Below are 26,714 nucleotides of genomic sequence, written 5' to 3' on the forward strand. Positions count from 1 at the left end.
TTCTATACACTTGGAAAGGTGGAAATTCTTAGGAAGGAATAGCTGCCACATTTTAAGCTGAAGGGAATGCATTCAAGAAGAGGTGGGCAAGCCTCAGCCTTGTGGGATCTCGTTTTTGATTTACTAGACCACTGAGATCTACCAACTGGAGTCAGGTGTAAAACAATAGCTGCCAGATGCAAAATGGTGGCTCAAGGAGTGGAGCTAGTTTTCTGTCTGCACCCCAAAAGCCATACAGTGGGATGACCTGCATATGCAAGTACTAATGTATATCCGAATTACTTCATTTCAGGGAGTCTAATACAAAATTCCAAAACAGCACGGAGGCTACGAAATGAGCAATTAGCACATGGCTAGCCATGGCAGAGAGGAGTGGGTGGCTTTTTTTACTTTTTCTTGCTATTCTTAGGGCGCAGTCCTATGCATATTTAGACAGAAATAAGTCCTACAACTCTCAGCATCCCCTAGCCAGCCATGCTGACTAAACATGCATAGGATTGGGCCCTTAATCAGTAACCCTTGCTGATCTGGTGCAAATCCCCCAAAGAATTACCAGTAGATCCCGATTTTCCTTCTGCTCACTCCTCCTTTAAAGGAGGGAAACAGAGAGCACATGTGAAGATGCGTGCTTTCACCGAGAATAACACTACAGCAGAATGAGTGTGCTTTGCATACAACAGTCTGATTAGGATTATTTGTCCGGCATACTTAACCGAAATTATTCTGGCCCTGCTATTCAGCTGCAAAGTAGCTTCCCTTCCCTTCTGGCTGATGGAGCTAGTTTTTATTGGGCATCTCTGGATTTTGTGAAAAGAGGTAGGTGAACTGAGGGGCAACATGCAAAGGCCTCAGTCATGAGTTGGGTAGTACCACGTTTCCAGCTTCCCATTGTTTTGGCCTGGCAACAGGGTCCTGTAACAGGGTTGCTGACTGGCTAAAAAATAACCAACCTGGCCTAGTGCCTAACAGCTGTCTGATCTGTAGGAACTAGCAGGTTAAGCTAAAGGGAGATCCCAAAGCTCAGTGTGGAAGAGCACATACATGGCCAGTAATGTGAAAGACACTCCCTGCCCAAGGCCCTGGAGACCCGTTGCCAACCAGAATAGACAATATTGGGTAGATGGACAAATAGTTTTGCCTGGTATAAGGCAGCTTCTTTTGTTTTCATGGGATGCAAGGGGCCATGGCTCAGCCCAGAGCACCTGCTTTTCGTGCAGAAGGCCTCAGGTTCAATCCCTGGATCTCCAGGTAGGGCTGGGGAAAACTGTTGCCTGAAACCCTGGAGAGCCACTGACAGTGTTGACAAGACTGGGGTGGATGGACCAATGGTATAAAGCAGCTTCCTATGCTCATAAACACAATCACCTGCAAATTGCTGCAAATGAAGCAGCTGTTAAAGGCTCAGCTATAAGTTCAGTTCAAAAGTGGCTACTCCTAGCATGCCAGGCCTTTGGCATCCTCCTCAGCTACTGCGTTCTGTGTCAACAAAAGACTGTAAGTCTAGTGAATCCTACGTCCAGCTAAACGTTAACCCTCCACCCTCACAATGGAAATATCTGATGGATCCCACTTTTGTTTCCTTTGTTCTTGGTAGTCTTGACCTCAACCTCTGTAAAGTCTGCAGTCTTATCCTCTGCCCTGGTTCCTGACCCATGCAGAAGAGCAAGGGGCCTGGGAGAAACAGATCAGAGCAGACCCAAGACCATTTGGTGCCTGAGGTGGAAAATCCAAAATGGTGGCCAGACCCCAATTTGGCAGCTAAAATGTAATAACTGGTGGTTCGCCATCCTTTAATGGCTTCCAAAAGTTGCTACCTGAGGTGGTCACCTAGCTCTACCTAATGATAGGGCAGGCCCAAGGCCTGTTTCTTGCCATCTGTGTGGTTCTTATACACCAGCTAAAGTAACATAACTCATTCCCCTTTTTAAAAGACTTTTTAACCAACTTCGCATGTCTTTCAAGCCCACTTATTCAATGAAAGCAAACTGCTGCTTGGCATACTGATTTTGTCCTCTTAATGCCTAGTTAAACCATTAAGTTATGCACAGCTTCCATTTGCATTGAACAGGTTGTTATTACCTTGTTTCATGCATTATACCGGTAGCGTGCATTTAGCTGGTAAATATGGCTGCATGCAATATGCTGATACCTGAGGCTATGTGTTTCTTCAAAATATTTTTTCTCATTTTTTGTTTTACAAACTTTTACTACTATTAGAAAAAAATAACCTTTAAAATGTGTGTGTGTGTGTGTGTGTGTGTGTGTGTGTATATATATATATATAGAGAGAGAGAGAGAGAGAAACATCAATTTATATATTTCAGCTAGCCATAAAAATAGTGACTTCAGTGGGAAAGAAGAAAACCAAAGCTTAGGAAATGGGCTTGTTTCACACAAAAAATTAAAAGGAGGATTTGAAATGATAGGAACAGACGGCTCTGTTGAAATAGTGAGGCTGCTTTTTAATTAGTCTGCCAGAATAACAGGAAGCAGCAATTGCCGAGGGCCACAAACGGTGGACCTATGTGCGATGCTTTGGCTGCTGCCAAAAATTGCAGCCATGTGTCGAATTCCTCCCCACCTCCCAGGACCCTGAGCCAGGCTTACCCATACTTTTGACCACACATGATGCTAAACATGTCACTTCAAATAGTGTGCATCTTTTACAAACTAAAACTGGGAGAGCCCATGGGAGCTGCTCTCCTGGGGTAACTGTCGGGGAGCAATGTTCATTGTTCACTGTTCAATGTTCATTGTGGGGAAGGGTTAACTGCCTGTCCACAGTCCTGACGAAAATCACCCCCTCCTTCCCATGGTTCTTTGCAGTTTGAAAAAGAGACGCACCACCTGAAGTGGTGTGCTGAACATCACATGTAGTTCGATCCAGACGGCTGAGTTCTTGCGCAACTCCTGTCTATTTCAACAGGGCTGACGCAGGAGAACATCCAGTTGGCTCCAAGCACTGCCCATCAATGCAGGGCTTTTTTTTTTTACCCCACTTACCTACCAATCTGGTATTCGATAGCAAGCTGTTCCAAACAACTTTCAGTCTTGCCAATGAATTGTTGCCCCTTAACTTTGTGAGCAATAAAAGAGGCAGCAGAAGTGTTTGTTTGGAAGCCATCAAAATACATGGCCGTTTCCACCAAACATGCATTGATAGCATTATAACATCATTGCATGCAGAGAGAAATAAAGCAGCAAGATGGATTGGAGCATTTACAGCTACAGTTTTATTGCTGACTGTGTAATATCTCAGCTTATTACTACTGAATAGTCCCCCCCCCCCCCAATACACTTGTCTTGTTGCTGGATAGATAGAGGATGGATAATCTTGTATGTACGTCTACTGATGTCCATTCGCTATGACAGTGGGATGGAATCTTCACATTCAGGAGCTCTATAGCTTTCAGCATCTAATTCCCGGGATGACCACTAGGAGAAGACTCTTTAGCTTCATACCCCATTTATGCACTTGCCAGGGCCATATGACTAGCTGGTGTTGGAGATAAGAGCCCTGACCCAGATCGGGGGTGGGCAACTTGTGGCCCTCCAGATGTTTTGGCCTACAACTCCCATCAGCCCTAGCCAATGGTGAGGGATGATGGGAGTTATAGGGATACAAGTTGCCCATCTCTGGCCTAGATGAACCTTTGGTCTAATCCAGCAAGACCAATTCTTATGGGGCCTTGAACTGAGTGAAAACAAGTGGGTCTTGGAAGTGGGGAGTGGTTCCAGTCACCCTGTTCCACACACTCCACTGTATTCCACTTCCCCCAATAGCCAGTATTCTGTGGCCAACTGTGCATGCACAGTTCACATGGGGCTGTTTGGGGGTTCTTCCTCAGGGGGGCCCCCCTTGCACAAGGACTTTTTGTACTTCTGGAAAGCTTGGGGTTCCCCCAAGCCTGCTAATACCTCCCACTTGTTCACGGATGATACCATTTTGGCCACATACGCAACAGCACTCACAGCCTGAACGTCAGAAATAGAGGGAATGACTCACTAGCCAAGGGCTGCGTTTAGAGGAAACTTTCACCATAAGGTAACATTTATGGACAGAGTTTTGAGGTATAATTAATATAACATCATTACATTTAGGAAATGTTCTCCAATTTGGCTTCTCAATCTGGAGATTTGCTATACCAGCAAATTATTAATGTTCGGCATGGGACTGAGGACTCTGCTGCCTTGCCAAGCCAATGCGACATAACAAACCATGCTGTTAAACCAGAACAGACAAGCAAGCACGCAAGCACGCACATGTCAGGCTTCAAGAATTGCAACCGATACCCTGTGTTTGATTCTTCTATGTGAAACACTGCATGCCATTTTCCTGTAATTGCTTTTGTTCATAGTTTGTTTTAGAATATTAAAAATATTGGTAATTTAAAAAAAAGAACGTCTCGATACCATCCTGATCATCCATCTTGCATGTATGTGATTCCCTCACGTTGGATGTATGATGTATGGGGACATCGTTCTTCAGTCTATGATACTTGAAGAATTATGTCCTACTCAGGCTTCAACTAAACACCTAGAACAATTCTGTCTTCTACTTCTGAAATCAATAGGAATTAACGGGGTGGTTGCTTGTGGCACTTTATTGCCTTGGGGCTCAATGGATCTGGAAATCTCCTGTGTGAGCCCCACTGAAAGCAACAGAGCTCTGTTCTCATGCCTGATGGCTCCTATTCATTTTACATGGGGCTTATTTACTCACTTCCTGGTGGATTGTGACCATTTCTAGCACCTCTAAGCACTGACAGAAGATTTAAGGTTCAATCTCATACCCATCAAGGATGGAGGAGAATTTTGCAACCAGTCTCAACCAGTTTTCACATCTGTTGAAGCTTTTCTTTTCTCTTTGCTAAAGGAGGAGCTGCACCCATCTGCTCATTTTCTCGTGGAAGGGCGAGGGAACAGATGTATGTTCTTTCAGTGCTGACATTTGCCTCCCATTAACAGCCATGCATATCCTCTCCATACCCGACTGTAATTTCTTCCTTCCACTGGCATTTTTAAACAGTTGCCTAGAAGAAAGCTCTGCCTCGTGTCGAACGGTCCTGATTTGGCCCTTTACGCCCACAAGGCTGAATCTGCATCTTTTGCTGCTCAAGTAAAAAAAGCTTAAAAGCGTGGCATATTTCCCCTTAGAAATATAAGCAAAAAAGCTTGATTAAAGTGCATATACATTCATAGATTCTAGTTAACGTGTGAGCTCTGCTCAAAACAGGGTTTGGCAGGCACAGCAGATACCTGCCCAGGGCACTGTGCAGCCAGCTGCTGGACAACCCTGCTGCCTCGATCTGGTCATGCCAGACCTGTTCACTTGTTGGGATGGAGGGGAAGGAAGTCTGTTGCAGTTGCCTAGCAACTGCATAAAACACCCCCTGACCACTTTGGGGGGTCATCTCAGAAGTGTTTTCAAGTACATTCCAGCATTGCTGTGAAATGACAAATGGGTTCCACCACCACAATCCTGCAGAAGTGCTGAAAAGAGATGGCTGCAAAGCAAAAGCCCTGCAACAGGCTAGCTCTCAGAAGTAACTGGGCATGGGGTTTTGTGAGACAAGGGGTGAATCCAGAAAGGGGGAAGGGGTGGCGGCGCTCCCAGTTAGGGCCAGCCCTACTCACACCTACCCCAGCCCCTAGTGCAAATTGCAACTTATGTTTGCACAACACAGATATATATATATATATATATATATATATATATATATATATATGGTTTGACCCGCACATTTTCCATGTGCAGAATTCTTCCTGAATCTCATGAGATCTCTGCCTTGGAGGGCTTCACGAGATCAGACTCCAGAATAAGAATCCAGCTCACTTGACATTAAGCCCTAGATGGTTGCCAGCTCAATCTACTGATGGGGAAAGCACAGCTACACTAACATGCACGTACTGATGGTGTTATTTGTGGGAACTGGACTTTGAGGAGAGCCATCCATGCTCCCCACAGATACTATGTTTCACGGGCAGCAGATCCAACAGATCTGTAGGCTCCTTCGCAGACTTCTCCAACCTGGTGCTCTCCAGGACTTCAACAGCCATCATCCCCAACTAGCATGGCCATACTGAGGTTTGAAGTACTTCTCCCTCTTCCCTTCCCATTGCCTTTTCCTTGTGTGTCGTGTCTTTTTTAGATTGCAAGCCTGCGGGCAAGGACTGTCTTCTTCGCTCATTGATTGTAAGCTGCTCCAGGAGCCTTTTGTGGCTGAGGAGCGGGATAAAAATACAATAAATAAAAAAATAAATAGATACTGGCTGGGAAAGATGGGTGTTGCAGTCCAATACATCTGGAGGGCAGCAGGCTGGGGAAGACTGCCGTAGGAAACACTGCCAAACATCATTTTCTGTGTGCTCTTAGGCATATGTAGCATTGATTGATTGATTGATTGATTGCATTTATACCCCGCCTTTTTTCCTCTTGCAAGGAACCCAAGGCGGCTTACATTATCCTCCTCCTCTCCATTTTATCCTCACAACAACAACCCTGTGAGGTGGGTTGGGCTGAGAGTCTGTGACTGGCCCCAAGTCACCCAGTGAGATTCCATGGCCGAGTGGGGACTAGAACCCGGATCTCCCAGCTCCTAGTCCAACACTCTTGCCACTACACCATGATGTTTAAAACATTATTTCTTTATACAGGTGCATGTCGCAAGGAATATTCAGGTGAGGTTGTTTCATCCAACTCCCATGTGCACGTTGGTAGCTGTTCACTGGAATCCATCATGAGCATGGGAGTGAAGTGATATTTACAAAGTTTTGTGCTTTTTAACTTCTTTTTGGAGATCGAGTAGAATCCCGCAGAACCCTTTCTGCTGGAAAGTGTCCAGGTTGTCTTTGTTCAATTTGGGAACTTCATGACATTTGCATTCCTGTATAGAATGAGTTGGTTTCCTTTTCTTTTTTTGAGAGGGCTTGTGTGTATGTGTGTGTGTGTGTGTATCTGAGTGAGAGTGTGTGTGTGTGTGTGTTAGGGCTCAATGCTGAAAGCTTTTAATAGAACATCTAGGTCACCTATATTAGCAGCCTGAAAAAGTTCTGGCTGGTCCATCATAGACAAAGCGATCCGAAGAGCTGCCCAGATATTACCTGAAATCGCAGGGTGAGGAACATGCTGTTGATTCCGACTCTTTCTTTGCAAATTGAGAGCTGTGAGGAAATTGCTGACTGCCTCTCTGTGGTGTGGAAGAGAATCAAACATGTAAAAACTGGGACCCACACTTCTGCAACCTCAGAATCCCAAGCAGCAAAATCTAATTAATAAACGTTAGTATTCACAAGAGAAAGCTGGGCTTTCTCCTGCATTGCCCCCAAACTAAGGAATGTTATCCCTCACGAACTACAATTGTCCCGTACTCTCTTGGCCTTTAGAAAGAACATGAAGACACATTTTTGTAATTTAGCCTTTTAAAATGTGTTGTTTTAATATATTTTTTTACTGGTTTTAATGTACATTTTCATTGTGTTGAGGTTTTGATATTTTAAATGGTTGTACACCACCTTGATGGCTTTTTAGCAGATGAAGTGACATATAAATGTTAATAATAAATAATTAATACATTCTCATGTTTATATATTTCCTGACACAGTCTTCTCATGTAAGACAAACCACTGAAAGCATCACACAATTGCTTGGAAATATTCAGTGCCCTCCCACAGCCCTATAATCCATGAAATACAACCCAGTATATTTTGAGTTGAAGGCAACTTTTTTCCTCCCTAAGGCGTAGGTTACAATTCCTTAGGAATATTGGAGACATGAGTTCGGATTCCTATGAATTCAACCTGCAGATTCTGCAGTGAACCAGCTTTTTCTGAGTCATGTGGATTCCGTGGACTTGGGTGGGTGGTGCTAATTCACATTAGCGCTAATACTCATTAGCACTAATATGCACTTGCCCAAATGGGCCAGCCCTCATTCGTTAGTTAACTAATGCAGATTAGCACATTTGCTACTGTGAATTAGGACGAGTAGAATGAAATCATGATTTTAAAAAATCTGATTATGTCAATGAGCAGATGATGGAATAAAAGACACTGGACAAACTGCAAAACACAGACGTAATGGATTTAACAAAATTCATACATCTCTAGCGACAATCCTAAGCACACTTACTAGGAAATAAGTCCCACTGACCTTGGTGGACAGAGGAGCTCACACTTAGAGATTGACTGTTAAATTCTTTCTTATGTTGGAGACGGAAAATGGTTTTGGAGAGAAGTTGACAGCTAGAGCCATTGTTGCCTGTGGTGAAGACAATCATTCATTTTCTCTTGCTATCTTCCAAGATTGGGTCAAACAGGTTTAGTAGGTTTTTTAAGCAGGACCAAAAATCAGAGATGATTTCAACTATTGCCCACAGCAACAGATTATACATACAGTGCCATGAGGAACAATTGAAAGAGCTATGTATGTCTTAGCCTGGAGAAGAGAAGATATGGGGGGATTCCTGATAGCTGTCTTGAAAAATCTGAAGGTCTGTCACATTCAAGATGGAGCAAACGTGTTCTCTGCTGCTGCAGAGGGCAAGACTGGAATCAATGGGTGGAAATTGCAGAGAAGCAGATTTCAGCTAAATGAAGAATCCGTAGAATCCCTGTCCAAATGTCTGGAGAAGTTGAATGGCTGGATGGGGAGGAATAAGCTGAAGCTGAACCCTGACAAGACTGAGGTACTTTTGGTGGGAGACAAGAGGAGGCTGGGGGATGTTGACCTGGTGTTGAATGGGGTACGGCTACCCTTGAAAGACCAGGTCCGCAGCCTGGGGGTCATTTTGGACTCCCAGCTGTCCATGGAGGCTCAGGTGTCAGCTGTGAGCCGGACAGCGCTGTATCAACTCCATCTGATACGGCGGCTGCGCCCCTTCCTTCCCGACCATCTGCTCCCATCGGTAGTACATGCCCTGGTCTCCTCTCGTTTAGACTACTGTAATGCGCTCTACGTGGGGTTACCCTTGAAGACGGTTCGGAAACTGCAGCTGATACAGAACGCGGCGGCTCGCCTGATTAAAGGCAGCCGCCGACGAGATCACATCACTCCAGCGGTGAAGGAGTTGCACTGGTTACCAGTTGTTTTCCGGGCCAAATTCAAGGTGTTGGTTTTGACCTTTAAAACCCCATATGGTTCCGGCCCAGCCTATCTTAAGGAGCGCCTCCAGCAGCACCAGACAGGCCGCTTAACAAGATCAGCCTCGGATGGCCTTCTCTCTGTCCCATCAGCCAGGACAGCTAGACTGGTGGGGACGAGGCCACCACCTTTTCTGTGGTGGCCCCCACTCTGTGGAACTCCCTCCCTAGGGAACTCCGTCATGCCCCCTCTTTAATGAGCTTCCGTCATGCATTAAAAACGTTGTTGTTCAGGCAGGCATTTGGGGTGGGTTAGGGTATTTTAGAAAATGTTTTTATTGTAGAATTTTATTGTTTTAAACTGTTTTTATTGTATGTTGTACATCGCCCAGAGTGGCTGGGTGACCAGCCAGATGGGCGATTAATAAATTTAATAATAAATAAATAAAAATAAATAAATAAATGTTAGGAGGAACTTCCTAATGGAATCAAACTGTTTGACAGTAGAACAGTCTGCCTTGGGAGGTGGTGGGGTTTCTTTCACTGCAGGTGTGTTAGCAAATGCTGGACATCTATACGTTAGGGATGATGTAGGTGCAAGATTACTGCACTGAGCAAGAGCTGGACTAGATGATCTCCAAAGTTCCTTCCAACTCTCAAATTCTGTGATTCTAACTGAAAAGGTTTTTTTTTACGTGCCTTTGCAATGCAGTGTCCACATTAAAAAAGTTCCTTATGCAAGTGGTTGATACTTCTAAAGATCAATGACTCTTTAGATCTAGACAATCCTTGTACTGTGTATCAAATTAGGGTTTTCATTATGAGCTGGGGTCTGAACAAATAAAATTCTCTAATATGATTAGAGATGACAGTAGGATGATTGTGCAACTGATGGACAACGGCACTTCTGAAAGTGATGGCACATTTAGCTCTGTGAAAATAAAACCCTGTTGTTTGTCTCCCGTCAGTTCATCTTGTTCCCTTCTGTTGGGAAATCATATCAGTAAACTAATTGTCTTCAACTCAAAACCCTCTGAATTGCATTTTAATGAGTATTTTTAAAATCTGAATATCTATGGGAGAATGGGTGATATTCTGAATGGATTTAACTTATATGGGAAGATCTGAGAGAGACTTGCGTAGGAAAAAAAACATGCATTATTAAAGTATCTGTTATGTAGTTTGTTGGGAGGGTTGCCTGGGAATAATGCACACAGCATAAGTACATCAGAGCATCACCTCACATTTAAAGCTGAGGGTCTCAAGCATGAATTAACATGGTGAGCTCCCCAGAGACTGACAGCATCTTTTCAGAGACTGAGAGATAGCAAAAGAGCTATCAGTGCCCACAGTACACATATTATTTGTTTGTTGTCTGCCTTCAACTCTGATCAATTCTGGAAGATTTTTCTCCTGCTCCAAAAGTATCCTAGTCAGGTCAAACCAAGGCCCATGATGACATATAACCAGACACCTGCAACAGGTATGTGTACCCAGGGCATAGTGTGGGCATGGTTGGGTAACTGCTAAGGACCCACACTCCAGCAGGGGCCCACCGACAAGAGCCCCCTAGAGTTGAGTTGCTCCTTGTCGTCATTGCAACCTGCTTGTTCACCTGCCTCTCACTCTGGCTCAGACGGTGGTGAAAAAGAGGAGCGGTAGATGCCTCTACCGATTTCCTCCCTGGCTCCCTACCTGTCAAGCAAGCAAGTGGTAGTAGCAATGATGAGAAAAAGGATGAGGAGCAATAGCAGCTGGTGACAAAGGTAGTGAGAGGGTGGACACATGGGGGCTTTTGCATGTAATGCTAAGCCACTATGGGTTAGTTTCCCCACAGGGCTTAGCGGAGTGCGCTGGCCACCATTTTGAATATGCAAGCGGTGGAGGCAGCACGCTCATAGCTTGCAGTGTCATGGGAACCTGGTGTCATGGGCTGTTTGAGGGAGAAGACAACCCTCAAATAGTCCATAGCTTGTTTGGGGATTATCTGAGGGTTGTCTAGCCCCTCAAACAACCCACGATGCCGGGTCTGCACAATACGGCAAACCACAGCAAACGGGCACCCACTGGCACCATGCAAAAAGGGGACCTGCCACAACACGACAGCCCTCGCACCTAAATGAAGCCATGATGGGTTGTTGTGTCACGTGAGCCACCTCACTGAAGGAGGGGGTCTACTGAGAGCCCTCAGAAACCTGGAGCCAGCACTGTGTGAACTTTTTGGTGTGACTATTGCAAGCAACTTAGTGGGCCAGTTCACATGATCAGATAACGGCTTAAATTGTGCGAAACAAGTCAGTGGGAAGGACCCATACAAAGTACCACCCCCTCCGCCAATGTCTGAAGCCCAGCTGGAGCAACTGTCAATCAGTCTTCTTGTCATTCTTTTTCCTTACTCTTCCCCCTATCACCCCCCTGTTCTTTTCAAAGTCCTGATAATGCTGCAATGGTTGCTAGGCAGTCATTCCTTTGGTCAGCTAGATTGCCTGTTAATGCCCCAGAATGATTGGCTGATGTTTCCTTGCAGGGAGTGGGTGGTAAACAAATAGCTCAAGATCCCTCTTGAGTGATTTGGATGGGAGATGATATCAGAACTTAGAAAGTGACACACCCTTCCCCCAGCTAAGCAGGAGGGGGCTGATGTAAAGTGTGTGTGTGTGTGTGTGTGTGTGAGAGAGAGAGAGAGAGAGAGAGAGAGAGAGAGAGAAAGAGAGAATTTAGCCATTTTGATGTGGGACAGGCAGAGAGAGATGCAAGAAAGTTAGCTGTGAGCTGAAGGCACCATGTGGGCGCACATAGAAGTGGATCTGCAGCCTGGCATTTGTGCGCTTTCTGCTTACCTCCCTTGATGTTCTACTTGCATAGTTATAAAATCAACTGTGTATTCCCCATATGCAACAGCTGGGATTGCTGTTGCAACAGCTGAGATTGCTTCACTTGGAGAACAGGCGAGTAAGGGGGGACATGCTAGAGGTGTACAAAACTATGCATGGTGTAGAGAAAGTGGATTGGGAAACATTTTTCTCCCTCTCTCATAATACTAGAACCTGGGATCATCCCTTGAAGCTGACTGGTGGGAGATTCAGGACAGATAAAAGGAAGCACTTCTTCACACAACGCAGAGTTAAACTATGGAATTCACTTCCACAAGATGTAGTGATGGCCACCGATTTGGATGGCTTTACAAGGGGATTGGACAAATTCATGGAAGATAAGGCTATTAATGGCTACTAATCCTGATGCCATCAGTATCCGTGGCATTATGCCTATGTACACCAGTAGCTGGGGAACATGGGTGGGAGGGTGCTGTTGCGCTCATGTCCTGCTTGTCGGTTCCTGGTCAACAGCTGTTGGTTGGCCACTGTGTGAACAGAATGCTGGACTAGATGGACCCTTGCTCTGATCCAGCAGTGCTCTTCTTATGTTCTTATGCTGTTAATTCTCCAGTGCTTTCTGCTCCAAAGGAAGCCAAACGACTTACTGTTTGAGCAAGTAGGGTGCGAGTACAAATACTGCGCATTTGTGTAGCATGCTGAAGTATTCCGAGCGCTTCAAACATTATTTCAGAAAGTCCTTTTAAGTACTGAATAAAGCAGGGGCGAGGAACCTCTGGCCCTCCAGCTGTTGTTGGGCTACAGCTCCCATCACCCCTGACCATTGGCCCTGCTGGCTGGGGCTGATGGGAACTGTAGCCCAGCAACATTTGGAGGGCCACAGGTTTGCCACCCCTGCTATAAAGGTAAAGTGGCACTGTCATCTCTATATTGAAGATGGAGTGACTGAGGCTGAGGAAGAGGGGCTTGCCTAGAGAGAGACCTGGTGGGTTTGTTGCAGGATTTGAACCTAGGACGTTCCTGGCACACGCCTCTCACTTGTGGACATTATGCTGCACTAGTTCTTAATTCCTTTCTTCTCTACTTCTGCTTCCCCTAGGGATGGATTTTGGCTTGTTAGGCAGCCCTGCTTCCTGAAAACAGCGGATTTGTTTTGCCTTCATTCTGGGTGTAAAGTCAAATATGTCAGGGTCTACCATGTTAGGAAAATAATTTATTTGTGTTATGCTTTTAACACAAATCTTCAGTTAGAGTGGCAGTTGGGTTGGTGTTAATTAACAACAACAAAAAGGCCTTCAGGGCAGTTGAGGCAGACCTGAGTTTACTTGGGTGCTGGGAGAAATGGTTCATTTACTGGAATTAATAAACGACATTGGGAGCAGGTTCCTTTATCTTAACTTTACTGGGTACATGTCTGACAATGAACTATGGTTGAACCTTCTTCCATTAAAGAGTGTGCATGCAGATTGTGCTTATCTAGAATGTGTACTGTATTCTGCTGGCTCACAGAGAAGCTGTTTGCTTAACAACCATCAACCACAGTTGGCTAACCACCAACAGGCTGAGCAAACTGGAGTCATTTATTGGTCTGCTGACTTTGTAGGGCAATGGGGCGTGTGCTAAAAATGAGCTCCCCCTGGAAGCTGCTTGGGAAGGGGCTTATTCTTCCCAGGAGACGTTTGGTCTCCACTTCCTGTGGCTTTATTGGGTTGTGCCAGGACCAGGAGGCACAGTTCTGAACCTCAGGCTTCCAATTGGTGCATTGGCAAACCATCTCTTCTTTATCTCAGGGATGGGCACGTTGTGGCCCTTCAACTTTTTGGCCTACAACTCCCATCAGCCCCACCATTGGCTCTGCTAGCTAGGGCTGATGGGAGTTGTAAGCCAAAAATCTAGAGGGCCACAACTTGCCCACCCCTGGTTTATCTAATAGAGAGCACCTCTCTGCATAAGCCCAGATGCCCACAGAGATCTGCTGGAGAGGGTCTACTTGTATTCCCATCTATAGGGGACACTAACCTGGTGGGATAGAGAAGCAGGGCCTTTGTGCTGCCCCCAGCTCTGTATTGTCTTAAAGTACAAGAAATGTATATGTTTATACTATGGGGAATGTATATGTTTATACATGGGGAAATTAAGGATCTGCTAGCTGGATCCTAGCAGTCTGAGAAGAACTAGTGAAGACTTTCCTTTGGGCCTGAGTCTTTCTTTACTTTCCATCTAGCCAGCAAAGGAACAGGAGGCCCAGAAGACCTGGGAGAGAAAACTCTGGTTTTACCAGGCCTCACCCCTTTCATCCAGCATCCACCAATAATTTCCCACTGGACCCAGCCTGCATTTGTGACAACCTCCTTATTTCCTGTGGACTGAGAGTTATTATATCTTTGTTGTTCCATTGAAAGAGACAGTTCAATAAAGAATTGCTTGTTGGATTTTTAAGAGAGGCTTGACTTAAACTTGCTGAAAAATGTCTATACACAGGGCACATAGGCATGGAGACAGCACAGCCTTCTCTACAGTCTTCAGAACCTTGGGAGCCCATTGCCCTGTGAGACTCACCTGAACCCATCTTTACAAGTATCCAGAAAAGGGTGTTAAAACTTCTTCTTTTACAAAGGGGTCTTGAATCTGGGAGCTAGCAAAATAGCCAGCGATTTGGCAGCTGGAGTATAGGTCGGAGGTGCAAAACCTGAGGCCCAGGGGCCAGGGCTGGCCCTCTGGGGATCCCAATCCAGCCCTACAGGGTTCCTCAGATGGCCACACCCCTTCCTATGGCCCAAACCCCTTTCCTCCAAACACCAATTGTTTGGTGGTTTCCAGCTTTTGTGCATTTTCCCCACATTCCAACAGCTGAAATGCCCCTCCTGAGGGTCAGTGACTGGCTGTCAGAGCTGTAATCTACATTATGTGGGTATTTTTGGCCCCTCCCTCTTTGCCATTGGCTCCACCCACCACTGGAATCCAGACCACAAGAGCTTTTCTGAAACAGAATTCAGCCCTCAGGCTGAAAGACCTCCTGCACACCTGGTATAGGTGGAGGGGTAAATGTCCTTAAGCGGCAAACATTAACTTTGTACGGAAGACGATAATGGGCTACACTTGGAAGACACAATCTGGTTCTGTCCAGGTGTATTGGACTAGACCTCCCATCTTCACACAGTAGTGGGGGGAGGAGAAATGTATTAGCCTTGTTGGTACAGGATGATGGAAATTGTAGTCCAACACATCTGGAAGGTGCACAGCTGATAACCCCAGTCATTGAAAACTAATCCTGCTCCTATTTGCATAGCCCCAGCCTGGGTTCCGTGTCTTCGTCGCACTGGAGGGCAGCAGAATAATGGGGGAGAACTGGCTTGTGTATATACACAGATGCTGAATCTATCTGGTCTCACCTGTATGCTCCTAGGTTGATGCAGCTTATTCCAAGGTTGTACCTGGACCTGATGAAGCCCGGCTGGATTTCCAAAGCTCTTGTGTAGGCTTCTACAGCTTCCTCGCTTCGATCCCCATTTGCTAAGGTTGCACCTAGACGGTTCCACAATGAATAATCCTGACAACACAATGACAGTTTCCTAGTATTGGTGCAATCCTCGTGCAGATAGCGTTCTATTTTTTGCCCACCACTTCAAATTAATGATTGGTGCAGAAATAAAGTAATGGTCTTCTCCATTAACTGACACAGAACTTGAGAACATGACTCAGAGTTATGGATAACTTCCTATAGAGCTACTTTGATTCATTTGCAGGCAGGCCAGAAACCGGACAGGAATAAAACTATTTGAAAATGAAACTCTCTTTGCGATTAATGTTTCTATTTCAGGCCTTAAAGTATTAATGGCTGCTGCTGGAGTGACAGCCTGTTCATGCAGGCCAGCTTAAAAAAAAAAAAAGAGAAAAGGCAGGAGGGTAAAGTATAAAACCTTAGTGCAAAAGTGTAAAACTTACCTCTGGTCTTACAGTGAGGGCAGCACTAAATGCATCTATTGCTCTGTTAAATTCCCCACTCAGATGGAAGAGCACACCAAGTCCTGTTTGTAAGTCCGGGTCTATCATCTCACCATTCTGATGAGCTCCTTCCAGGTACAGCTCCTTCACCTCTTCCAGCAATGAACTAGATGAAGAGAGCAGCACAATGTAGAGACTGATGCAGAAGACGTTTACTTCTTGGGAGGAGAGCAATGACAAATCTTGTTAAGAGCAGAGACATCACACTGACAACAAAAGTCTGCATAGTTAAAGCAATGGTATTCCCTGTAGTAACCTATGGCTGTGAGAGCTGGACCACAAGGAAGGCTGAGCGAAGGAAGATAGATGCTTTTGAACTGTGGTGCTGGAGGAAAATTCTGAGAGTGCCTTGGACTGCAAGGAGATCAAACCAGTCCATACTCCAGGAAATAAAGCTAGACTGCTCACTTGAGGGAATGATATTAAAGGCAAAACTGAAGTACTTTGGCCACATAATGAGAAGACAGGATACCCTGGAGAAGATGCTGATGCTAGGGAAAGTGGAAGGCAAAAGGAAGAGGGGCCGACCAAGGGCAAGGTGGATGGATGATATTCTGGAGGTGATGGACTCAACCTTGGGGGAGCTGGGGGTGGCGATGGCCGACAGGAAGCTCTGGCGTGGGCTGGTCCATGAAGTCACGAAGAGTCAGAAGCGACTGAACGAGTAAACAACAAAGAGCCACTCCTGTCCTCAAACCACATGGTATAATTTTCTGTCCAAACTCTGCCCAAACCAGTTCAACGGGATTTTAGTATTTCAGCTGGAACCAGTGAAATGCTGACTTTTGATGGGCACCTATTGGCTAGTACCTGTGAAATCACCAATTCCTTGCCCATATACCCCCTTAAAGGGGGAGAGGAGCCCACCTAACATGTACAGGGAGGACAAGACTGCAGGCTGCTCTAGTGTTAAACTGGCTATGTATGTGTGTAAGACAACTTGTGAAGCCAAGTGAACTCTGCACAAAAAGAAACTACTGTGACTACTATAATTCTCTTCTCCATAAGACTGTAACTTTTGTCATCTACACTACATAAGAGGAAAAGGCTTGGAGTAGATTCTAGCTTATGATCCACAGAAAACAGCTATACTGTGCCACTACTGAGGTACAAAGGGCAGGATCCAAGCTGCCACATGCAGGCTTCCACATGCGCATGGTGACTTCTCAAGACTCCCCTTCCCCATACCAGCCCCTTGTGCCTCCACAAAAGTCAGGAGACCCTCCCCATGGCAAGTGACACAGTACAAAAAAGAGCTGCAGTCAGAAGGGAAAACTGGAGAAGTCCCTGTACGGATGTGAGAATGCTTCAGGTATGCACTCAGAGCTTTTGCATCCAGCTGGAAGACTTCATTGTTCATCAAAATTAGAAATTGCAATGGTGCAGACATTTATTCCCCCCATGCAGACCCACCACTGGTCTTCATTCTTCAAAGAGCAAATGATTCAGAGGCATGACCAGATGTCTGGTATTTCACTATCCCAAGTCTAGTTCACCAGCCCACTTAATTGGGCCATTACTGTCACCTTTCGTTTGTTGTCTTGGACATTCTCCTGGTAAGTGCTGGGGATCCTTTCTTGCTCCGCACTATGTACTTGTACTTGGGATTCTGCTTGATCCAGCTTCTTAGTGCTTCGTAGGCCTCCTGCTGATGGCCGGTGTTTGTGAAGCTGACAGCCAAGGCCATCAAAGCTTTCAAGTTGTTTGGCTGAAGCTCTAAGCACCTGAACGACATAAAGGGAAACGTGATTCCTCTCAGTGTGCTGGCATGAGGCCTGTTGACTGGAATGCGGGGCTTTGAGCTAAGCCTACCAAGGAATTTATTTTTAAATCTTTTGTTTTTAATTACCAGTGCAATTCCATGCAGCTTACTTGGCAGTACGTTCAGCTGAGTTTAATGAGACTTAGTCCCAAGTAAATGCGTATAGGAATTCAGCCTTAGTTTCTAGCCAAAAGGAGCAGCTTAACGATTCATTCTTGTTCCCAAAGACATCCAGCGCTATTTGCCGGCAGTGAGCTTTATACAACAACTGTTGACCTCAGATGTGCCTCTCAGAAGATGCATCCAGGCAGTTCATTGGGGCCCACATGAGCATCTGGAATTTTCCCCTGGAACATTCCGTTATACCAGGTCAAACTATTTGTCCATCCAGTCCACCATGGTCAGTGCTGACTGGCTGCAATGAAACAAGCTGAGTGAAGGCTAGAGCAGTGGAGGCTGGTGGCTCCAATGTCAGTGGGGTGCGGAATGCGCTCTGGGTTTCAGTCAGAACCAGCCAGAACTCTAAAGGAGCTATCCAAGCACCTTGGGTAGCTCCTTTAGAGTTCTGACTGAAACCTGGGGAAGATTCATCGGCCCACAGACATCGGAGCCACCAGCATCTGCTGCTCTAGAGTGCAGGTGGTGGACGTCTGACTGCAAAGCTAACCCAACGCAAATGAGAGTGCATAATCGTGCCTACCATGTGGGGTGAGGGCAGCACAAAGGGCTTATTTCACTGCCTCCATTGTGTCTTGAGGAGCCATCCAGTGGAGCTTTTTAAGTTGGTCTGGGGGCTGTTAACCTCCGCTCTAGTAAACTAAGCCCTAGTCCCTTCAGGAGCCTGCAGTGATTCTTTTGCTAGACACGTTGAAGTAAACATCGCCTATCTTTGCAGCAACCTTGACGCCACATTTACTGCCATTCCAGCTGAGGCATCCAATGCTGCATCTGAACATATAGCATGGCACCGGTTTCAGTTTTGCAGCTTGAGGCTGTGGAAAAGGTGTTTGCACCCACTCTCCCGATCCTTGCCCCTTTGGGCTGATTAAAGCTAGCTGGGGAGGTCTGACGGAGCGGAGTGGGAAGAGCGGCAAATTGTGCTGCTCTCCCTCTGCCCTGCCAGGAGGGCCTGCCGCTGCCTCCCCGCCGCCTCCAGCAGGTGCTCTGGAGAGCCACCCCAGCTGTTCTCACACTGTGGCATTTGTCGCAGCAAGACAGCAGCTGGCAGGGCAATGGAGAGCAACCTGCTGGCTGTGCCGCCACTTCTCCTTACCGTGGTGGGCAGGGAGGGGGGCTGTAGCTGCAGAGCCCTTGCAAGAAGTTGGCCAACTTCTCATAGGTGCCCTGTGGCTGGTAAGGGGCACTGGCCAGGAGCAACCAGGAGGGCAGGAGTGAAAGAGGAGGCAGGTGGGTGGTGAGCGCAGCGTCTGGGCAGGGTGTCCCTACCTGCCTGCTTGATTGCTGCACTCAGGAGATACCTTCCTAGTGGTGCCTGTGTCATTGGAGGTCCTGTCTGTGATAGCTCAGAACAGGGCAGCCCTTCCCCAACCTGGCGCCCTCGAGATGTGTTGAATTACAACTCCCAGCATTCCCAAGCCAGTCATGCTGGCTGGGGGGTGCTGGGCATTGTAGCCTCAAGCGTGCCATGTTGGGGAAGATTGACACACGGCCTTTAGTATCATACCGCCCACTCTCTGGAACTCCTACCAGTGCAATCAGACAGGCACTGACCCTGCTGGGGTTTTGGCGCCTCCTGGAAATGTGCTTGTTCCATCAAGCTTTCCCCAAATGGTTATCTGGTCTTCCTTGCTGTTGTGCAGTATTTTTTTTGTTTTTATATAGTATTATTTGTATATAGCTTAGAAATTCTTTTAATGTAAGTGATTCATAAATATTGGTAAATAAATCAATACGATGCAGCTAACATGCTGGGCACAAAAGGAAAATAATGACTAGTATTTTGGAGGAAAGCATGGCATGATTGTCATCTGCCTGGCACTGGAACAGCGGCTGCTGCTGCAGCAGCAAAGATCACCATATACTTAACGTGGCTGTCAGAATGAGTTCAGCTCAATTAAGGAGCACTTCTAATGAAGAGATAAACCTTCAGAAACGGTGCAAGTGCCAGGAATACCAAAGAGTTCTCTCGTTTGCAGAGTCATGTTTGCCAGACAACGTCAGCTTTCCTTCTGTGTTTCTATTTGCTTGATTCAGTAATAGACTAGATTAGGTTTTGCAGATAATTTTAAGGATACATTAGCCTCAGGGTTATAAGAGCTTAAAAAATAGTATTCTAGTTTCTGCACCAAGGTGGCTCCAATTCCACACAAAATGCTGTCATGTACTAATTATGCAAATGAAAGCAAACTTGCATACACTTTGCATAATTTATTCTGCTTGCATTAGGAACGGGAAGGGGCAAGGATGGATGCAGGGTACTCAAGCCATGCTTTTTGACTACTGGAAATCCTACTGATTCCTATCCACCGCTCAGCTTCTGAGATTTCACCCATCGTTGGTTGGATGCATAACAGAAGCCCCTATTCAGGTGCTGTTGCTCCCATGTAGAGCCACACTAGAGCATGGAATGGTGCTGTACCAAGTAGCCCTATCTCTGATGTTGTATGTGCTGAGTAACCCCCCCCCCCAGCCATAGTGTCTGCATGTACAGCACAGACATGTGCAGGGAGTGGGCCTTTGCAGATACCCTGTTCATGCAAGGTTCCAGGTTACAAAAAAGCCTTCACACACGCAGCTGTACCCACAAAGGCCCCCTCTTCCTACACACAGATGTCAGGGGGAGGGGCTACTTGGCATACATAACATCAAGGGCAGGGCTAGTCAATGTAGCCCCATACCTCTGCTCTACACAGGAGCAACAACTCCTGAATAGTCCAACTCCTGGGGGTTGGACTCGATGGTCTTGTAGGCCCCTTCCAACCCTACTATTCTATGATTCTATGAATAGGGTTAGAGACACAACTACAACAACACTATCTTTCTATAATATCTACCCCAGGGGGAACATCCCCCCCCAACCCCATTATGTTCCATTGAGCTGAAATGCAACACACAAGCACAATGTTAAATAACAACAGGTGTTCATCAAGATCCAAAATGATTTGGATCATGCCTTTGGCTGGCATTAGACATTTCTGAAACTAAAGCAAAAATTCAATATGACAACCATTGTTCTAGAACAAGAGTTTCTTTTTTTAATGACACACTGATCAGAAAATGACATTCCTTTCTAACCTACTGCCTGCAGCTATCGCTTCTTATTGCTTGGTATGGTATGGCCAGCTTTGGTTGGATCACCTAACAGCATGGTAGCATGTTTCCAAGTTGTACAGTACAGCTCTCTCCTTGTAGTACAGGGGTGGGCAACCTGTGGCCCTCCAGATGTTTTAGCCTACAACTCCCATCATTCCACACCATTCCCTATGCTGATTAGGGCTGATGGGAATTATAGGCCAAAACATATGGGGGCTACAAGTTGCCCACCCTTGCTTTAGAACGAATCTGAGTTCCTGTTCCAAAACAGCAACTTGAAAGCAGCCCCAAGTGGTACAAAACAAGATATCCAAATGATTTCAGGATCCCTTTTATCTTCCATTGAGACCAACATGGGAACCACTCAGTTATTTTTTGCATAGCACTGAACAGATCGTCCACCGCAGTTAACACTGTCTACCTTTGGAGAGCGACGATGGCTCCCTGCTCGTTTTCATTCTCTGCTTGCGTTATTCCAAGAAACTGCCAGGCCTGCAACATAGAGAGTGGTAGGGTTATTGCACTGCTGGGTATTGGCAGAATAAATCCTGCATTTTTGTTAAGAGTTAAAGTTGCTGTGTAGGTGGTTTTACAAAAGTGAAGTCTGCAAAACAAACAAAACAAAACAAAACAAAACAGAAAAGCAAGGAAGAGCCGAAAACACAATTTGTGGGATTGTGTGCCTTACAGATATAGGAAGGTGCTTTATATTGAGTCAGACCATAGGTCCATCTAGCTCAGTATTATTGACACTGACTGGCAGCGGCTCTCCAGGGTTTCAAGCAGGATTTTTTTCCAGCCCTACCTGGAGTTGCCAGGGATTGAACCTTCAACCTTCTGCATGCAAAGCAAGGGCTCTACCACTGAGCCACAGTCCCTCCATATTGACAGTGTTAGTGGCTGGAGAGCTATCAGCATCAATTTAACATGATGTAGGGCTCCTGCATTGACACTGCTGTTATTACAAACTGGCTCAAGAGAGCATTGATCCTTGTAATCCACAGCCTCCCTATGCTCTCCTTCCCACCCATTTGGAGCAAACTGATCCCACAGATGGACCCCAGATGCAATGGTGCGAACAGTGGCTTGGGATGTACAAGCTGAAATGTCATCTGATATCTGAGGAGTCCTACAACCCTCATGACTCTTAGTTCCGGCCGGTGCAATGCTGGGCCAGCCTCAGACCTAAGCTACACATGGCGCTTAGTTCTGTGTTTTCCCCAACTTTATCTTTTAAATAACCAAAAGCAGCCTTGGAAGCTGCAGTGTTGAGCAGAGGGCAGGCCAAGGGCCAGCTAACCCACAACTGCATTTCCACTGCAAAGGAATAGATACAGGGCAGTATCTAGCTGTGTCATTCTGTTAGTGCAAATGATATTGCGCTAGTGGAAAATAGATTCTGAACTATGCAGAAGAGAAGAGTCCAGCTAAAATTACATTTGTGCAAGCACAGTTGTGCAAGCAGTTGCACTTAACTCTTGTGCAACATCTTGTGCAACCAGTTGCACCCATTGTGCAGCCTGTTGCGCATCTGTTTGCAAAACCAGTTGCGCAAATGGAAAGATTCAGCACAGCTCTGCTAGCACTATTTGAGTTTGTGGAATGACAACATTGGATACTGCCCATTGTTACCTGTTCCTTTTCCCCTGCAGGGAGAAAAGCAGGTTAAGGGCTATTTTGAGTAGAAAAACAGTCAGAGGCCCTGATTCTCTAGCTAAGATTGCAGCCGTGACTGCTACTTTGATTTAAAAAAAATCACAATGAGGAAAACAAAATACATGCATTACGTATAATTTGGTCTTCGGTGGCCCAGTTCCAATATCATGCTAAATGGAAGCTTACTGCAGCAATCCTCAATCTTATGCCCTCCAGATGTGTTGGACTGCAACTGCCAGCTAAAGCTGTTCATACCATGTTGGGAGTTGCGGTCCAACACATCTGGAGAGCACCAGGTTGGAGAAGGCAGACTTAGGGCACAATCCAATCTGTGTTTAGACAGAAAAAAGTCCCATAATGCCAAGCATGCTGGACGCTGTAGGCCTTCTCTCTGTCTAAACATGCATAGGATTGCGCCCTTAGTGTATTAAGAATGAGCCACAGCAAACCTCGGGCTTGCATGCTCCCCCCCTGCGTCCCCCAGTGTGGCTGCAAGAAGTTCGGAAATGTTTACTTCTGTTTTTGCTTAGACCATTGTCCGAACTGACGAACTGTGTTTAATGTTAACTATGGTTTCTCTGAAACAAGCCAAATTGAGAAGTCACCAAATTCTACAGTTCTCGAATCCTGTTACATGAGTATCTCGAATCTAAACATCTGAAGCAATTGCGTAGATATTGCAGGCTCTGTTCTGAATACAAAATGTGGGTTCATCCTGAATTGTGAACTTCTTCCTTTCAGTATGATGGTACATTCCCCTCACCTTGATTATATTAGAGATGTTTTGGACACGCATTATATTAAGTACAAGGATGACTAGAGGTTCTCTCTGCAAATAAGCTCAAGTGAACTTTTCCCAGTTCCAGATAACACGCAGGGTGAATACCTCGGCATAATGAGGATCTTGGAGGATAGCAGCCTCCAGGTATAAGATGGTGAGGGGCAAGTTCCCCTCCCTCAGCTTTCTCAGTCCTTCCTCAAAAGCACCAGGCCAGTCTTTGAAAGGATTTTCTGTATGAAAATAATAGCCCTGAAACAGAGAATGAATGTGGGGATAATGAGACGCAGAACCAAAGGAGTTTAATGGTGCAATCCTATTCATGACTACTCAGAAGAAAGTCCTGAGGCTTACTCCCAGGAAAGTGTGTATGGGACTGCAGCCTAAGCTACCGGAAGTTAAATTGCTCATTCTCTCCTGTTCACGTGGGAAGCTTTCCTGGCCATATGTATGAGCAGTGCTGGTTCCAGGCTTTTGTGGACCCTTGGGCAAGACACCCTCAATACTCCATCCTTCATGAGTCTACCATCTCACCGCCCCTGTCACTAACCCCTCCTCCTCCTCTTCCTCATCATCGCTACCCCTTGCTCGCTTGACAGGCAGAGAGCCAGTGAGCAAGCAGGCAGCGGCATCCACCGCGCCTCCTCTTCATCACCACCGTTGCCTCGGCCAGAGTGAGAGAGGTAGGTGCACAGGCAGGTTGCAATGGTGAAGAGGAGGAGCGACTCCAGGGGAACCTTGTCTGTGGGCCCTTGGCAGGTGCCCGACCATACCTACCCTTGATGCCAGCCCTGTGTAGGAGGGACCTTAAAAAATCATTGTTTTTCCTTCAAAGGATAGAGTGGCTGATTCTCAATGGGACTGCTGGGGACTGATGGACGAGCTGGCTTTGTCCTTATTAAAAATGTTTTATGCATTGAATATGCTCACAGTTCACTGAGTGGATATGCTTGGAACGGCATGTTACAAAAGGGAACGCTCTGCATCGTCTCCTCTCCTTGCTCTTCATCTTGTGAGTTTCTCCATTTTTGCAAGAGGCAGCCACTAAACTGCAGGGTGTGGGGCATGGAACATCACATCACAGCAGTGGCCCAGCATGTGTTTTGCCTGGCTAAACATCATGGGAGGGGAGAGGCGGAGGTACCGTGGGGCCACGGTATTCCCTGGCAGCTAAGCAGTGGCCATTACTTGCATTTGTGGTCTAAGAATGTGCTGAAATTCTGCCAGTGAGGTGCTAAATGTTGGAGATTGAATCAATTATGCAAATTAGAATGAATTGGAAAGGCATTTGCAATGTCCTTATTCCGTCTGCTAGCTATTAGGAAGTGCAACATTCTAGCCAAGCTTCCACTGTTGCCCCCCGCAATCCCTGGGGCCTTCCTTCTCCACAGCATCAGCATTACCTTCTCATTAATGGAGACCGCTCCTTGGCCTTGTGCTTCTTGGCTTTCAGAAATCCAGTTTCTGCGAGCCATTTCTTCCCACTCTGCTTGCATCTTATCCCAAAACTCTGTGTCTGACTAGGGAGAAGACAAAGCAAGAGAAAGAAAGGAAGAGGGGGAAAACAGAATAATTAAAAGAAAAAAGACAGAGAAACTTCCCTCAGCTTTATGGCATCTCCTGACTACATTTTCTGTTTCCAAAGCAACATACCCTGAACATCAAATACCTCCAAATGATCTCTGTCCATATTAATTCCAGGGGTGGTTCTGAACAAGGCTTTTATTGTGCCAAAATTGCCCTGCCTCATGACATTTTAGGTGTGCGTGCGTCCGGACCATGTTGTTTTCCACCCATAACCCTCCCATGTTTTCCCACTGCTTCTTCAGTTTTTTTTTTTGTGCCACAGAAAATCTGTTAAGGAGAAAAAGACAGAATAGCTGCACAATGCCTTCTAATTGGTAGTGCTAGGAGCCTCCTGTCTGGAAGCACACCAGATTGTAAGTTTAAAGTTGCCAGGGCCTGGCCCAGAGATACCATGTTCTTCTTTAATAGTACAATGTGATGCATGTCTGCCCAGGAGTAATTCCCATTCAGTTCTTTGGGCATCATTTGGTGGAAAGGTGGGATACAAACTGAACAAACATACAAACAGATGTATCTGTACATTCTGCCTATTAGCTACCGAGCCACGTTCAAGGTTTTGTTGACATCTAAAGCCCTAAACAACTCAGGACCAGGGTATCTAGCAAACCATCTTCCCCTATATACACCAGATCAGCCCAAGATCTTTCAAGAAGGCTTTATTGGTCGTCCCACAACCAACAGTGTGTCGTCAAGTAATGGAACATAAGCGGGCCTTCTCGGTCGTGGCACCCACACTCTGGAACGCTCCTACGTGTGGACTGAGAGGCGGAAACTGTGGCAACATAGGAACGTCGGAAGCTGCCTTATACTGAGTTAGACCCTTGGTCCATCTAGCCCAACATTATCGTCACTGTCTGGCAGCAGCTCTCGAGGGTTTCAGGCAGGATTCTTTCCTTGCCATACCTGGAGAAGCCGGGGATTGAACCTGGACTTCTGCGTGCCAAGCATGTGCTCTCTCACACTGAGCTATGGCCCCTCCCCTCCCAAACTTTAGATGCCTCTTAAAGATGCATTTCTTTGCTCAGGCTTTCCCTGATGTGTAATTGCACTGTTCCATTTTACTGTTTCTATAATGTTTTAAATGTATTTATTTTATATTGGTTTTTATATTGTATATTATGTATTTCTTATGCAAACTGCATAGGGATCTTATCAAGTGGTATATAAGTAGATTAAATAATAATTATAAAATAAATACATCCAAAGAAAACCTTGAGATATTTTCATTTCTTAAGTATAGGATTGCAACAATAACAACAACAATGCAAATCCTGTACCAGCCTCAGTGTATATGATGCATTAATATAACCTAAGCCAAGCACAGCTCCCTACTCCCTGCCTGGACGTGTCTGTGCACAGCCATTATTCAGTTTGAATTTGTAGTTCGATAGCAGCCTTCCTAGGGTCTTGTTGAAGTGCCTGTTTAAATAAAACTGGTAGATCCCCCTGCACTTTCCCTTTAATAATGTCCAAGCAATATAGTTTTTATGCGTGCACTTTTGGGAACAATGTTAGGTTATTGTCTACAGCGTCCTGCTTTTCCCAGATGCAAAATGAAAACGCCGATTCATAAACATGATTGTTCTAAACCTTCAGCTGAAGCTCCAGGAATAATCCATCAGCACTGTGGATGCTTAAAATTATCAGCTCACTAATTAAAGTTTGGCATTCACAACGGTGAGGATTTTCAACAGAAATGCTTTGCTGGTTCCGTTAAAGTCTGGCTCTCCTTTAAGAT

General features: G+C 45.8%; 1 protein-coding gene across 1 annotated transcript in view; it reads right to left on the minus strand.

Moving 5' to 3' along the window:
• Window positions 1-6,922: 6,922 nt before the first annotated feature.
• The window catches only part of PEX5L (peroxisomal biogenesis factor 5 like), a 241,238-nt gene continuing 221,446 nt past the window's right edge, over window positions 6,923-26,714 (minus strand). The window contains exons 8-14 of the mRNA XM_084842080.1: window positions 24,793-24,909; window positions 23,498-23,641; window positions 21,377-21,447; window positions 17,447-17,644; window positions 15,861-16,026; window positions 15,308-15,465; window positions 6,923-7,190 (exon numbers count right to left, since the gene is read on the minus strand). Of these exons, the coding sequence (XP_084698206.1) occupies window positions 6,986-7,190; window positions 15,308-15,465; window positions 15,861-16,026; window positions 17,447-17,644; window positions 21,377-21,447; window positions 23,498-23,641; window positions 24,793-24,909 (1,059 nt within the window). The 3' untranslated portion in view covers window positions 6,923-6,985. The remainder of the gene's footprint in view (window positions 7,191-15,307; window positions 15,466-15,860; window positions 16,027-17,446; window positions 17,645-21,376; window positions 21,448-23,497; window positions 23,642-24,792; window positions 24,910-26,714) is intronic.

The sequence above is a fragment of the Heloderma suspectum genome, chromosome 3, assembly GCF_057233095.1.
Source record: "Heloderma suspectum isolate Gila_16-S chromosome 3, 16-S_ref, whole genome shotgun sequence".
In the NCBI taxonomy this organism is placed as follows: domain Eukaryota; kingdom Metazoa; phylum Chordata; class Lepidosauria; order Squamata; family Helodermatidae; genus Heloderma; species Heloderma suspectum.